General features: G+C 38.9%; 1 protein-coding gene and 2 pseudogenes across 1 annotated transcript in view; all 3 read right to left on the bottom strand.

The window, feature by feature from the left end:
- The window catches only part of LOC124885317, a 4,092-nt pseudogene extending 3,498 nt beyond the window's left edge, over positions 1–594 (bottom strand).
- A 1,920-nt stretch (positions 595–2,514) lies between these two features.
- Positions 2,515–6,640, bottom strand: LOC107864955 (annotated as a pseudogene).
- An 807-nt stretch (positions 6,641–7,447) lies between these two features.
- Positions 7,448–16,243, bottom strand: part of LOC107866043 (LRR receptor-like serine/threonine-protein kinase EFR) — a 13,889-nt gene continuing 5,093 nt past the window's right edge. Inside the window, exons 2-3 of the mRNA XM_047408708.1 lie at positions 16,054–16,240; positions 7,448–9,489 (exon numbers count right to left, since the gene is read on the bottom strand). Coding sequence (XP_047264664.1) covers positions 9,101–9,489; positions 16,054–16,240 — 576 coding nt within the window. The 3' untranslated portion in view covers positions 7,448–9,100. The remainder of the gene's footprint in view (positions 9,490–16,053; positions 16,241–16,243) is intronic.

Genomic DNA, 16,243 nt, shown 5'->3' with positions numbered 1-16,243 from the left:
ACCTGGAAAGATTCCTGTCAGGTTGTTATTTTTGAGATACAATTTCACTAACTTCGTTAAAGATCCAACTTGGTAAGGAATCTGTCCCACGAGAGTGTTGTGGTCCAGGACAAGGCTCTCGAGGTCAACCCAGTGTGATAGATTAACTGGAAATTCCCCTGTTAGATAGTTAAAACTCAAATTCAGGTATTGGAGCCTTGTCAGCCTGCTGAGTTGTGGAGGAATTTCCTCATGGAAGGAATTTTCTGCTAGGTCAAGAGAATTTAGCAAAGAAAGATTTCCGAGATGGTCTGAGATTATACCTGCCAGACTCAGCCCTTTTAGATTCAAACCGATGACTCTTTCCTCTCTTGGGCCACATTTTATTCCAGTCCACCGACAGAAATGAACAGATTCGTTCCAAGAGGCGAAAACTCTTGATGGATCCTCAGTTATTTGGGACTTGAATCCAAGTAAGGCAAGCTTGTCAGTTTCATTGCCATGAAAAGCAGCTGGTGCAGCATGTTTGAGAGAAAATGAGAATAGAAACACGAGAAGCACTGCATGGATTGCCTGATAGGTGTGGGAATTAAAACTTGCTAGGGAACTTTTCATTCTGGAAAATGTTAAGAATCAAGAGATTTTTTTGGTTTTGGAGAACCACTATGTGGTATAAGTCGCACGATTATAAAACCAGCTGCCAATGATGTATCAACAAAAAAATATTTTGTAAGCATTTTTCTTCAAGATTGATTCTGACTTTGGTGCTCTATCCACCTAGGCTTTTCTTGAAAATAAGTATGCATTAAAAAATTGCCAAGTTATTGAAATTGAGTTAGACGTTCTTGTGCACGCAAGGTAAGGGTTGATTAATTACTTATTATTTTTTCTCTTAATTAGAAGTTGGGTTGACCAAATGTAAGACCAAATGTAAAGCTGCTTTATGTGAGTCAATTCCCCATCTTTTCTCTGCAAGTTCAGTGATTCAGAATAAAGATATGCTGAATTTTCTATAATTCTAATTCTGAATAAAATATCCTTGCTTAGTGAATGTGCAGAATATATGATGGAAGCATGGAAAATAGTACCCGTCATACATTTAATATTAGTGAACAGAGAACATTTGATGGAAGGACGGGGAATTATTCTGGGGTCATATATTTCTTAATCCCTCCCTTGTTCGGGACTGATGGAATTGTAGTTATATTCTAATTATTTGAAGATTAGGCGCTTGCGACTCCTCAATTGACGCTGCAAATAGTGTGACATTGACTAACCTCTTTCTTTCCCTGGAGTGCTTGAGCTGACTTTCAAGAAATTCCACTAAATTGTCGGGAAATTATTTACTCATATTAGTATTTATGTTATGCCATCTTGTTCCATGCTTTACTATGAATTTGTTTAGTATTCTGTGTCTCGAGCCAGGGGTCTATTGGAAACAGCCTTTCTACTTCTTTAGAGGTAGAGGTATGGACTGCGTACATCTTATCCTCCCCAGACCTCACTATGTGGGAATACACTGGGTTTGTTGTTTAAGGGAGGAGACTATGGCTCATAAAGGATATAATAGAACTTGTCTTTGCGATAACCCCTTCTCCATTACGTAAAACGAAATAAATGTTATCAAACAGAGGGTTAACCGGTGACGCTGCCGTTGCTGCTACTGAACAACAAAGCGAAGCTTCCGAAGATATTTATACGATTAATGGTGCTAAGCATAGGAAATACGATGATTTGTTCCTTGTTGAAGCTAAGATATTCGGGTATGACCCGAATGCTAAAGCTAAGTCCGTTAAATATTCCCTTGACGATCGGGTCAAGAAGAAAGCTGATCGTTATTGTAAATGAATTGCTAAGTTTATTTTAGGTACTGTTTGTTAATATTGTAATTTTACTATTTTAGGTCTAAATTATCCCATGAACTATCTAGTGTCTCGTGTAGTTCGATTGTAATATTGTTTTGCTGCGTTATTGTTCTGCGACTATCTGTTATTTTCGTTTACTGTCTATTGTGTCTTGTACTTTCATTACATCTTTTTTCTTGTCTGTTTTTGTCTTGAGCCGGGGGACTATCTAAAATAGCGTCTTTACCTCACCTCTGAGGTAAAGGTGCAGTATGTGTACATTTTACCCTTCTTATACTCCACTTTGTGGAAATACACCGGGTATGTTGTTGTTGTACTCTGTTGGGTTACTAATAACCTACATTAACTAATATTATCAACTTCCTGGCAAAGTTATGAAAGGCGTGCGCTTGAGCCCTAGAGGGAGGCTTAAAATGTGTTGAGCACGCTGAATGTGCGGTTCAATGTTGTCATCAAGGTTCTAAGGCATACATTTCCTTGTCAATGAGCTTGAGCTTCTTCTAAACAGGCCACACTAAACAATTGATAGTTCACTTGCACTAAAGTTACTGCTATGCGCGGTGTCCGGGGAAGGGCCACACCACAAGGGTGTATCGTACGCAGCCTTACCTTATATTTCTTCCAGAGGCTGTTTCCAAGGCTTGAACCCGTGACCTCCTGGTCACATGGCAGCAACTTTACCAGTTACTCCAAGGCTCCCCTTCCTATTCTTTTATTATATATATTTCTTTAATCATATATTTGTCATTCATCATTCATGCTTATAACTATTAGTTTTGAACTAAACATATATATTTGTATTGTTTCTCCCTTAGCGCCCTTTTGCATTAAAGCTCACATTTTATTTGTGAGTGCGCTTAAAGCCCCAACAGACCTTAAGAGTTTTTTGTGCCTTTTGCTTTTGATAACGCTGCTTCCTGGATAGGCTGGTCTACCTTTCCGTGGTTTATCAGATGTATCCAACTCTTTAGCCCCTATTGTAGAAGTTAAGAAATGACACCTGATGTTCCCAAACTAAAGCCATTAAGTATCAAGAAATCTGATACTTAGTTCTTCTGCATGCTGAAAATACTACAGCGACTTCAATTTTTTAAGTAAAACGACAATGTTTTTTTTGTTTTGATGAAATAAGTAGTTCCCTTTCTGGCATCAAGAAGATGCAAAGAGTACAAAAGTAGATATGCTAGCTCCATTACAATATAAAAGTTAAGACCTGGGAGCCAGCCACAAAATAAAAAATAAATAAATAGAGAAGTCTTAACATGACTATGGACAGCCTAGATTAAAGAGCTAACGAAATCTATGTAAGCAGTAGAAGTAGAACTATTCACATCTGACGGGCTGGACCAACAAAATAGACTGAACAAACATTTGTCCTTGAGTGATTGATAGGAGTTGAAATTCCATCAAAACGCCTACGGTTCCTTTCTGTCCATAGGCACCAAAAAATACATGCTGGGTATCATCCTCCAGGTGTTCCTGATGGCCCTATCAACTCTCCGGTGGCACCAGAAAGACTACAATGTTTTCTTACCAAATGGACAGAATGTAAGATTAGCTAAACATTGATATCAAATAATCCAATGCTTTCATTTGTAGCCTGTGGCCTCAAATCTCCTCTTCATGCATCTTCTGCTCTTAGAATTTTTTCTCTAATTGCTGTCAACTTACTGTAAACTTGTCTCATGGTCAATCTGTCTCTTGGGGATTCAGCTGAACATGCAACTCCAATCTCAAGTATGCCAACCAAGCATTCCATCTGTTCTTTCTTGATACTGGCCCAGTATTCTTCTCAATAGGTTGCTTTACTCATCTTCTCACCATGAAAAGCTGTTATATCTAGAATCTCCATAACATTCTCTGGCAATGCTGTTTCCACAAAGTGGTGCAGACTAGAGCTTGGATGAACAAAGGGTCTGTGGGTCTTCTTCCCGTGAATATCTCCAATATTAGAATCCCAAAACTGTACATATCACCTAATATGGAGAGGTTACTGCCCATGCCATATTCTGCGACAAGCAAATTCAAATATATAAATAATTTACTATTGTTAGAAGAGACCATATGGTATATTCACAATTTTTGTTTACCTATAAACTTTGGTTCCGGTGCATTACTGAATCCAGGAAGGAGTCTCACCAAACCGAAATCACCCAGATGAGCTGTGAGATCTTCATCAAGAAGAATGTTTTGTGGTTTTATATCACAGTGAATCATGGGTGTTGGGCACTGATGGTGAAGATAATGAAGTGCAGAGGCCACATCTGTTATGATATTCATTCTCTGAATTATGGTCAAGCTACTCTTCTGTATCTCTTTTTCTGGATGTAGCCATCCGTCCAAGTTCCCATTTGGCATGAACTGAAAGACTAAAGCTTTAAAGTCATTTCCCTTGAAATCAGAGCTTGAGCATGCACTGATGACCTTGACAAGGTTCCGGTGCCTAATGTTTCTTAATGCTTGGCATTCTGCTGTGAAGCTTTTTGAAGCACCTTGATGCTGGAGATTGAGTACCTTGACAGCAACGACCATTCCATCAGAGGTAAAATTTCCCTTGTAAACAGTTCCGAAACTGCCAGAGCCAATAAGATTTTCAGAAGAAAACCCACCAGTTGCAATGCGGAGCTCGTCATAAGAAATATTGGGGAAGAAACGTGCAGATTCAGACCTATCTTCTTGTTCTGGTCGATCCTTCAAATTTCTTCTCCAACAAAGGAAAACTACTAACAAGGCCAGGATTGAAAATGAAGCAGCAAAAACAGTTGTCAAAATATACTTGAGGGCTAGTACATGCTTCTTCCGCGTCTTTTGATGAACACAAGGTTGTAAATGCAGCTCTTGAATCCCACCACAAAGCTTGGAGTTCCCAACAACTACATCTGCACTCAAGTTTGAAAATATTCCGGTGATAGGAACCTCACCATCTAGATTGTTAAAAGACAAGTTCAAGGAGTGTAAGTAAGTAAGATTTGCAATAAATTGAGGGATTGGTCCTGATAGGTTATTAAGGGAAAGATCCAAGGACTGGAGATTCTGCAAATCTTCTAAATCGGGAATGGTTCCTTGGATGGAATTTCCCTTCATATAGTTCTCTTCCAAGGACAAGCATTTTCCCAGAGATCGTGGAATCATACCCGAAATATTGTTATAAGAAAAATCAAGATAGGTGAGATGGCTCCAGTTGCCAATATACACCGGTAATGGACCTGTCAAAGAGTTATGAAATGCATAAATTTTTGTGAGGGATGAGAGAGCAATAAGTTGTTGTGGTATAGTTCCAGTCAGGTGGTTGTCAGAAATGTCCAATTCTAGAAGTTGGTTACAGTTACCCAAGGTTGAAGGTATGTTACCCTCTAACTTGTTATGTGGCAAATAAAGATAGACGAGTTCAGTGAGGTTTCGTATTGAAGAAGGGATTACCCCTGTCAAGAGATTGCTACTCAAGTTGAGACTTCCCAAGTTTGTAAGTCTTCCAATAGAATCTGGAATGCGACCTGTAAGATTACTGTTACTCATGTCAAGCAGCTTCAAATTCACCAGGTTTGAGATTTCTCTGGATATGCTTCCACCAATTCTGTTCCCGTAGATGAGTAGGCGTTGCATCTGACTAGAAAGGTTGACTATTGAATGAGGTAATGTACCTACGAACTGGTTGTCTCCAAAATGGAGCATTTGTAGACTGCTGCAGTTCGTAAGAGAATTTACAAAGTCAAGGTCGTCATGCTTACCATATCCAAGATGGTTACTCCAAACATTAAGCCACAACAAATTCCTCAAGTTACCAAAACCCTTAGGTATATTTCCAGTGAAATTGTTTTCAGGAAAATCAAGCTGTAGCAATTTTGAAGCATTGGCCAAAGAGGATGGTATGGAGCCAACGAAGTGACAGTTCGCCAAGTAAAGCCTTTGGAGATTAGGGAAGTAGTGGCCTAAATCGGATCTGAGATTACCAGAAAAGTTGTTGAAGGAAAGTGCAATTAATTCCAGGGATGACAAATTGTACAGCGAAGGAGGGAACTCCCCGGATAAGCTGTTTACTGACAATCCAAGCAGTCTCAACTTGGTCAATTGAGCTAAAGAAGCTGGCACTTCTCCCTCTAGATTGTTGTATGATAAATACAACTCCTCTAAAGATGTAAGATTTCCAAGAGAACCTGGAAAGACTCCTGTCAGGTTGTTGTTTCTGAAATACAATTTCTGTAGCTTCGTTAGTGATCCAACTTGGTAAGGAATCTTTCCCACAAGATTGTTGTGGTCCAGGACAAGGTTCTCGAGGTTAACACAATGTGATAGATTAACTGGAATTTCCTCTGTTAGATAGTTAAAACTCAAGTTCAGGTATTGGAGCCTTGTCAGCCTGCCAAGTTGTTGAGGAATTTCGTTGTGGAAGGAATTTTCTGCTAGATGAAGAGAATTTAGCAAAGAAAGATTTCCGAGATGGCCTGAAATTATACCTGCCAGACTCAGCCCTTTTAGATTCAAACCGATAACTCTTTCCTGTCTCGGGCCACATTTTACTCCAGTCCACCGACAAAAATGAACAGATTCGTTCCAAGAGGCGACAATGCTTGATGGATCCTCAGTTATTTGGGACTTGAACCCATGTAAGGCAAGCTTGTCAGTTTCATTGCCATGAAAAGCAGCCGCTGCAGCATATTTGAGAGAAAATGAGAATAGAAACACAAGAAGCACTGCATGGATTGCCAGATAGGTGTGGGAATTAAAACTTGCTAGGGAACTTTTCATTCTGGAAAATGTTGTGGATCAAGAGTTCTTTTTGTTATTGGAGAACCACTCTGTGGTATGAGACGCACAATTATCAAACCAGCTGCCAATGATATATCAACAAAAAAATATTTTGTTAGCATTTTTCTTCAAGATTGATTCTGACTTTGGTCCACCTAAGCTTTTCTTTAAAATACGTATGCATTAAAAAATTGCCCAGTTATTGAAATTGAATTAGACGTTATTGTGCACGCAAGGTAAGGGTTGATTAATTATTATTTTTCCTCTTAATTAATTAGTTGGGCCGACAAATGTAAAGCTGCTTTATGTGAGTCAACTCCCCATCTTTTCTCTGTAAGTTCACTGGTTCAGAATAAGATATGCTGAATTTGCTATAATTCTCATTCTTAATAAAATATCGTTGCTTTGTGAATGACTAGAAGAAATGATGGAAGCATGGATGGAAAATAGTACCCATCATATATTTAATATTAGTGAACAGATAGTATTTGATGGAAGTACGCGGTATTATTCTGGGATCATATATATTTGTTAATCCTTCACTGATGTAATGGTAGTTATATTCTAATACTTTCTTGAAGATTATGTGCTTGCCACTCCTCAATTGAAGCCACAAATAGTGTGACAGTGACTAACCTCTTTATTTCCCTGGTGTGCTTGAGCCTGACTTTCAAGAAATTCCACTAAGATGTCAGGAATTTATATACTCTCTGTCAATTTTCTGTTTTTCTGGTTTTCTAGGGGAGGACACTATGGCTCGTAAAGGATATAATAGAACTTGTCTTCGGGATAAACCCTTCTCCATTACGTAAAAAAAAGAAATATCATCAAACAGAGGGTTCCTAACTCATTTTTAACCTTTGCATGTTAAGTGTTAAGTCTCATATTTCTGTTTGTATTTCCTATTTATAGGATTTAGGTGATGCCGAATTGGACTTATGCCCATCCACTCGTATTTCACTATTCGAGTTCATGTCCTTCTGAATGCCCCTCTCTCTCTCTGTATATATATGTATTCTTTTGTATTTAATCAGTAGTTATTGGTTCTGTACTTGACTACTTAGTATTTACGAAAAAGTCCTATCAATGCATTAATGTTCACACTGAACATAGGAACTGTTTCACGACGTTTTGAATACGGCTCAATGACTTTACTGAAAAATTCAATCAGACTTCATAGGATATCATAAGGCAGGATCAATAGTTAGGGTGTCAATACTTCTAAAAGGTTGTGATTTTCCAGATTCTAGACACACATGAGTTATTCTTGTCCTAGAGTTGATCATTCATTTATTGGCCTTCAACACTTGAAATCTAAGTTGCACGGACTCTTCACTTCCGATGCAGAACCCGTGTCGGATTCTCCAAAAATACACTACTTTTGGAGAGTCCAACACGCACCCACTGATATTTTTGAAGAGTCAGAGCAACATAGCTTGAAATGTGCAGCGGTTGCCCAAAATAAATTTTTACTTAGATTCAAAATGCATATAGTGAACCCCTGAAGAGAAAATTCAAAGGAGTTAGGCGTTTGTTCACTTGGTTGAACATTTCCATCATCAATTGGTATCTAGGTTTGAGCTATGCTGTTTTTCGCATATTGTCAAGTGCTTTATTACGTAGGTATGTTATTGCTTGAAACATGTCACTTGTTATACACATCAGCCTCAATTACCTCAGAAAACTGTAAAATCTCATGTTTATTCCAACTGAGACTTATGTGCATAACTCTAGCCGTAAAAGTGACTTGGGTGGACTAAAGAAAGTACAAGCAATTTCCCACCTTTCCAGACATAAGTATCTGCTGATCTATGATTGAAATTCTAGAGACACACCTTTCCTTTATGGGTCTTACTATTCCGAACTATTTCAAAGTTGAGTAAATATTCCTGAGTGCTGACGTGACATAGTTAACCAAATGAGTATCCTCTGATTTACACGCGCTTAACATACCTTTTAGTAGTAAATATTTTTTTCCCATTAACGAGATCCGGAGCAATAATCAAAGACAATGATGTTGCATTTGCTAACAGCAGAAATTTCGTGATTTGTTTGCAAATTCTAACCCTCAGAGGATGTTTAAATTTACCTAATCTTCAGTTTCTTGTTGATGAAAATTGCTAATTAAACAGAGATTTGAATTTTTATTATTTGTATGAATATCATTAGGCAATACGGTGATTGAATCAAACATCTGTAGATGCTTAGTTCTCCATCATTTACCTGCATTAGCTAGTTTTATCAACTTCGGGGATATGCTGTATCTACCTTTCCGTGGTTTTCTATATGCATCGGAATCTTTAATTCCTAATGTAGAAATTAGGAGCATCTGATGTTCGTAAACTAAAGCCATTAAGTATCAACAAAACTGATACTACCTTAGTTCTTCTGCATGCTGAAAATACTACAGAGGCTTCAATTTTTTATGTAAGAGTACAGCATTTTCTTACCAAATGGACAGAATGTAAGATTAGCTTAGAATCCAATGCTTTCACCTGTAGCTTGTGGCTTCAATCTCCTCTTCGTACATCTTCTGCCGCTAGAAATTTTTCTCTTATTAGTGTCAACTTACTGTGAACTTGTCTCATGGTCAATCTGTCTCTTGGTGATTCAGCTGAACATGCAACTCCAATCTCAAGTATGCCAACCAAGCATTCCATCTGTTCTTTCTTGATACTGCCCCAGTATTCTTCTCCATCGGTCATCTCACCATGAAAAACTGTTTTATCTAGAATCTCCATTACTTTCTCTGGCAACCCTGTTTCCACGAAGTGGTGGAGACTGGAGCTTGCTTGAAACAGTGTGTGTGTGGGTCTTCTTCCAGTGAATATCTCCAATATCAGAACCCCAAAACTGTACATATCTCCTAAAATGGAGACCTGACTACCCATGCCATATTCTGCAACAAGCAAATTTAACTTATAAATAAACCACTGTTAGAAGAAACCATATGGTATATTCACAATTTTTGTTTACCCAGAAATTTTATGTTGTGGATGTGTGGAAGTTGTGATGCGTGGAATACGGTTATTATTTATTTATATTTTAAGTAGTTTTATTTATATATATTTATATTTAAGTAGCTTTATTTATTATTCTAGAATAGAGTTTTATGTTTTCTAGTTTCATAAGGATTAAACTTTCTATTTATTATTCTAGAATATGTTTTATTTTTTTTATTACAATGGTAACATCTAGAATAGGGTTTTATCTCTCCTAGTTTCTTAAGGATTAGGCGTTGTATTTATGTAATAAGACTCCTATTGAAAGGGAGATATGAGGAATGATACGTATGAATAGTTTCAGTCAAAAACAAGAGATTGGAGTTCACTCTTTCATTGAACTCTAAGGTTTCGAGCTCCCTTTAACGAGCTGAAGAGATCGGTGTTCTTTCTTCTGTTGAATTCTAAGGTTTCTGCCTCCCTTTAACGAGCTGAATTTATGTACAAAATAGGTCGATCTAGGAATTCAAACAAAGGCAAGGGAAAGTCGAAATCAACTGATTCATACTTTTCTATTCATTGTCCTATGACTTGATCCTTCGCTAAAGATCCTAACTATTTGGTATTAGAGCCTAACACAATGGACAATGAGATCAATTTCAGATTTCAAGAAGAACGTGCAGCTATAGAAACCCTAATGGGTTCTAAACTTGCAGCAATGGGACAACGCCTGATACAATTGAGAGTGCCGCATGGCCACGGTTTAGGGACGAAGATGAATATTGTGATCCCATGAAGAGATCGGAAGAATGAAGGCTACTTTGTTGTGTTTTGGGCCTTGGGTCACTTTTGGGCCCAAGTGCCTTTAGGTTCACTTTTGCGCCTAAATTGTAAATAGTGGCCCATGGGCCTATAAATAGGTAGGAGTCTTGTCACTTAGAGTTGGATGATTTTGGATATGTTTTGAAATACACTTGCGAGTGTTTATGTTAAGCTTGTTGAGAGCTTACAGATTGTCTAGAAATGTGGGTTGTGAGGGTTCAACGTCCCTCTTGGTCTTCGTTGGTGAATTGGTGCTTGTAGTCGGATTACGTTTGAGGGCCTCAATTTAGTAGATTGTGGTTTACTTACGTTCCTTCTCTTGTGTCATTCTATCTATCCTTTATGTTATTATTTCGTTTTCCTTTGTTGTCCTTGTTTTTGTATTATTTTCAATTCGTGTTTTATGTCTTGTATCATTTGGTATTAGAGCCGAGTTTAATTTCATTCCCACGAAGTCAATCTTGGGTCTCGTTGTGTTAAAAAATCGAAAATCCAAAAAAAATTCACTATTCACGTTTTTGCCTTTAGGTCAAATTTTGAGTTTTTGATTTTATTGTTTTTCTTGTGTTTTGGTGTCACATTCTTGTTCCCTAGCACTATTAGGGTCTAAACCTTGCATTTGAGCTCAATTGGAGGTGAATCGGAGGATCTACCATTGTTGAGAAGCTCAAGTTTGAAGATTGAAGGTGGAGTTAAAATCTGGAATTTTTGATGAGGAATTTGAGTATAATGACGTGTGGAATGTGATTAGGAGGTGGAAAAGAGCTTAAGTTCAAAATTTCATGCATTCCGAGCAAGGGTGGAAGAGTTAGAGCATTTTAAAGTTGTAGGTGTTGTTGAGTGTTCTTGGAGAAATTCAAATCTTCAAGAGGAATTGTCTTCAAAAGTGGTTGTTTTATCCTAAAATGTGAAGAAAAAAGTGTACAAAAGTGTTTGTACAAGCCCCTTTTGAAGATCCTAAAGAATACTCTAAAGTGAGGACAAAAGGGGGACCACTTGAGGTCCAAAACAGTACATTGCAAGCAATGGAACGGACCAGGTGCGCCTGACCTGCGCTGGGTCTGTGGCTGATCTATTCCAGCACCTCAAACTCAGGCCAAGGCAGTAACTTAACCTCCGGCTGCGTCCAGCCTGCGCCAAGGGTGCGTTGGACCGCTGAAGCAGGCCAAGGCAGTCCTCTAGGCGTGTGACATGCGGCCAAGGTGAGCCAAGGGCTGCAAACACACTTCCAACGCACCTCCAACACACTTCCAACGCAAATCAACTCTCTCAGCCTTCATTTGATCAGGTTTAATCCATCAATTTCATCTCTTAATCCATCCTTTCATTTCTTTGATTCTTGAAACTAATTAACAACTAAACTGTAATCTACTTTGTTGTTCAATTAGTTTTTGTTTGCTCTTCTTTTGTGTCTTAGTTTCTTGTGTCTTTTCCTTCTTTTATCTTCTGTTTTCTCAGTTTAGCACTTGAAATTCAAGTTCTTCAAGTCCTTCACTTCTTAATAGAGTCATATACCAATTACAAGCAACCAATATCAACAAGTTGAACTAAATTGTGAGCCAAACCAAACCCTAAGAGGATTGATTTCACTAATGTTAACCTTGTTTGTTAGTTGTGTTGAGCGCCTCATTGATAGGTACCATGGCTTCGGGAGATGAGATCCAACTTATCTCAAACGAGACAATAATGAAAGCTATAATGGTAATGCGGCAAGATATGAATGAGAAATTGTCCAGTTTGGAGGAGAGAGTGACGAATTTAGATGGAAGGATGGTGAGTGTGGAAGGAAACCATTCTTCCAATGCTACTCCTCAACTCCACCTCTGGGCATCCTGAAGTGCGCAAGTTCAAGAGACTTCAGCTACCATCTCTCCTAGAACTCTCCACCATATGTTCTACTCTCCCCCACAAGTAAGTGCTCCCTTGTCTACCACTACTACTACCGACCAAACTCCACGACATGTAGCCCGACCACTACAATTCAACCAACAAACGCCCCAAAACACCACCAAGCTCCCCAAATTCTCACTCCACCCTATCAAACACACCCAATTCAAATTTCAAACTACCAAATTCCCCAAGGATTGAACCCACTAGGCCTCAATCCACCCTATTACCCACCCTATCGAGTACCCCAAATCCAAATACCACACTACCAAAGGCCACCAAATCCAAATCCATCCTACCAAGATCCACTTAACCAAATGCCACTAAACCAAGCCGTTGGAGTTCAAGGAGAGTTTGTAGGACATGTAGAAGGAGCTTATGGATATGGTGCACAAGGGCATATCCCAAGAGACCAAGGTGGCTATGAAGGTCGTAATATGAGTCTCAATTCTATCAAGGTCACTCTTCCTAGCTTTCATGGAGGTAGTGATCCCGAAGGGTACCTCAAATGGGAGTTGCAATGTGATAGGATCTTCCAAGCTAATATTGGTCCAATGTTAAGAATATGACCTATGCCGTTGCTCAATTTGTAGGATATGCTTTGATTTGGTAAGAATCGGCTAAGAAAACACAAGGGATCCTTCATGGAGGTCAATATCCGCCATGGGATGTTATGAAGGCCCTTATGAGAGCCAAGTATGTACCAGAGAGATATAGACAAGGGTTGCTTGCCAAGTTGTACAATTTGGGACAAAAAGACAAGTGTTGAAGCATACTATGATGAATTTCAAAATCTACTCTTGAAGCTTGATTACAACGAGGATGAAGAGCACACCAAGATCCGGTTTAAGGTAGGATTGAATCAAGAAAATGCCTCTCGAATATCAATACACAAGTTTGCCCGGATGGATGATCTTTTAGAAGCGGCTATTGATATTGCGAGAGATATCAAGTTGTAGAAGGAGGCAACTAAGCCTAAGGTGAGGAATCAATTGTCCTCCAATTGGAGTCAAGGCTCCAACTTTAAGAAGACTTTTGAGAAAAAGACCATTGAGAAGAGTGCTCCAAAGTATCCACCTAGAGAAGGAGGTAATCCTAATCTTAAGGGTACTCCCAATGCTTTAAATGTCAAGGATGGGGTCACCGAATGAGTGAGTGTCCAACAAGACGAGCCATCATACTTCGAGAAGGTGATTCATACTACAAAGATGAAGTGGAGCATGAGGAAGGAGTTGGTGATCTTGATGAAAATTTGGAGGTTGATGTGAATCCATGTGATGGGGATCTTACCGTTCCAAATTTGCTAGCCAACAAAGTGCCGATAGAGGAAGTTTGGCCTCAAGAAGGAGAGCTTAGCATTCCACTTTACTTGGCTACACATGTTATGCTCCCTACCACTTCTAAGAACTCCCCGGAATTCCTTGATCTTGAACATGATGAACTCTTGGTTTTGAGGACAAATTCTCTTCAAGAAGGAGAGGATGATACAAGTGAGAGTGCCTAATGGCCACGGTTTAGGGACGAAGAGGAATATTGTGATCCCATGAGGAGATCGGAAGAATGAAGACTACTTCGTTGTGTTTTGGGCCTTGGGTCATTTTTGGACCCAAGTGCATTTAGGGTCACTTTTGGGCCCAAATTGTAATAAGTGGCCTATGGGCCTATAAATAGGTAGGCGTCTTGTCACTTAGAGTTAGATGATTTTGGATATGTTTTGAAATACACTTGCGAGTGTTTATGTTAAGCTTGTTGGGAGCTTACGGATTGTCTAGAAACGTGGGTTGTGAGGGTTCAACGTTCCTCTCGATCTTCGTAGGAAAATTGATGCTTGTAGTTGGATTACGTTTGAGGGCCTCAATTTAGTATATTGTGGTTTGCTTACGTTTTTTCTCTTGTGTCATTCTATCTATCCTTTATGTTATTGCTTCGTTTTACTTTGTTGTCCTTGTTTTTTTATGATTTCCAATTTCGTGTTTTCCGTCTTGTATCAACGCCTCAGTGAAAGAATTGTCCAAGTCATCTAAGAACAACTTTCTAGCATGGGAATTGACTCCACAAAATCAGCAATGCAGGAACTAAGTCAAGTAGTGCCCTGACAACTGGCAATTCAACAACTCCTAGTGGTAAAGGTAATACATTGCTTATTCAATTAGCTGACCAGAATCATCCAACAAAAGGTAATTCACATATGACAAGTACCAAGGTATGCAAAGATGGATTTTCCTACCTATGACGGCATCGACGGCCCATTAATTTGTGCACATCGTTGGGAACAATTTTTTGAAAATCAACATACAATGGAAGCGGAAAAGGTTGGACTGGCCGGGTTTCACATGTTAGGGAGAAGTACAATAATGGTACTATCAACTTAAACGAGCAAAGGGCCCAATGAGTTGGGAAGAATTTCATAAACATTATTTCCAACGATTTGGACTTCCTGAAAATAGCAACCCAGTGGGCGAATTAGTCAGGCTTTGACAAACTAGTATAGTTGAAATTTATCAACTCAGTTTCAAGAGAAGTTGGCAAGGGCTGATGAGCTTATTTTGTAAAACTTGCACGTGGGTATATTTTTATGGTTGGGTTGGATGATTCAGTAAGGATGGATGAAGTTTCTCAAACCACCTGACTTATAAGCTACCATGAGTGTATCCGGGGCTTTAGAACAAAAATTGCAGAAAGTAAGTATTTTTAGCGAAGGGACATGGCAGCAGTCTTGGACAAGTCTAGACAGCACAACAAACTCGACATAAATCTGGTACTAGTTTAGTCGGTTCATTTACCTTGGCTTATACCCAAACCAGCAATCAAACCCTTTTGTCAAACGATTAACTCGTGCAGAAATGACAGATAGAAGAGCGAAGGAGTTATGCTATAATTGTGACGAACTATATTCAACAATTCACCAGTGAAACGACTTTTTTGGCTGAAATTGGATGATTCAGTTGACACTATTCCAAAAGTTTTGGATGTCTGCACTGAGATTCGAGCTTGAGGACAAGCTCTTTCAACGTGAGGGGAGTAATGTTGTGGATGTGTGGAAGTTGTGATGCGTGAAATCTGGTTATTACGAAAAAGGGCAACTCGATGCACTAAAGCTCCCGCTATGCGCTGGGTCTGGGAAAGGCCCCCACCACAAGGGTGTAGTGTACGCAATCTTACCTTGCATTTATGCTAGAGTTTATTTTCAAGGCTTGAACTAGTGACCTCCTGGTCATATGACACCAACTTTACCTTTTACTCCAAGGCTCCCCCTTCAATATGGTTATTATGTGGCAACTACTTTACCAGTTACTCCAATACTCCCCTTCAATATGGTTATTATTTATTTATATTTTAAACAGTTTTATTTATTATATATTTAAATTTAAGTAGCCTTATTTATTATTCTAGGGTTTTATGTTTCCTAGTTTCACAAGGATTAGGCTTTCTATTGATTATTTTATAATAGGGTTTTATGTTTCCTAGTTTCATAAGGATTAAGCTTTCTATCGATGTAATAAGACTCCTATTTGAAGGAAGATATAAGGAATAATACGTACAAATAGTTTCAGTCAAAAACAAGAGATTGAAGTTCTCTCTTTCATTGAACTCTAAGTTTCAACCTCTCTTTAACGAGCTAAAGAGATCAGAGTTCTCTCTTCTATCGAACTCTAAGGTTTCAGCCTCCTTTTAACGAGCTGAATTTATGTACAAAATAGGTCGATCGAGGAATACAAACAAAGGCAAGGGAAAGTCGAAATCAATTGATTCAGACTTTTCTGTTCATCGTCCGGTGACTCTATCCTTTGCTAAAGATCTTAACATTTTACCTGGAGCTGCATAGCCAATGGTTCCCATAACTCCAAGTGAGCTAAACAGATGTGATTCCGGTGCATTACTGAATCCAGGAATGAGTCTCACCAAACTGAAATCACCCAGATGAGCTGTGAGATCTTCATCAAGAAGAATGTTCTGTGGTTTTATATCACAGTGAATCATGGGTGTTGGGCACTGATGGTG

This window comes from Capsicum annuum, chromosome 3 (genome assembly GCF_002878395.1).
Source record: "Capsicum annuum cultivar UCD-10X-F1 chromosome 3, UCD10Xv1.1, whole genome shotgun sequence".
NCBI classification, from domain to species: domain Eukaryota; kingdom Viridiplantae; phylum Streptophyta; class Magnoliopsida; order Solanales; family Solanaceae; genus Capsicum; species Capsicum annuum.
The sequence above is the reverse complement of the archived record's forward strand: the minus strand, read 5'-3'. Positions and strand labels throughout refer to the sequence as shown.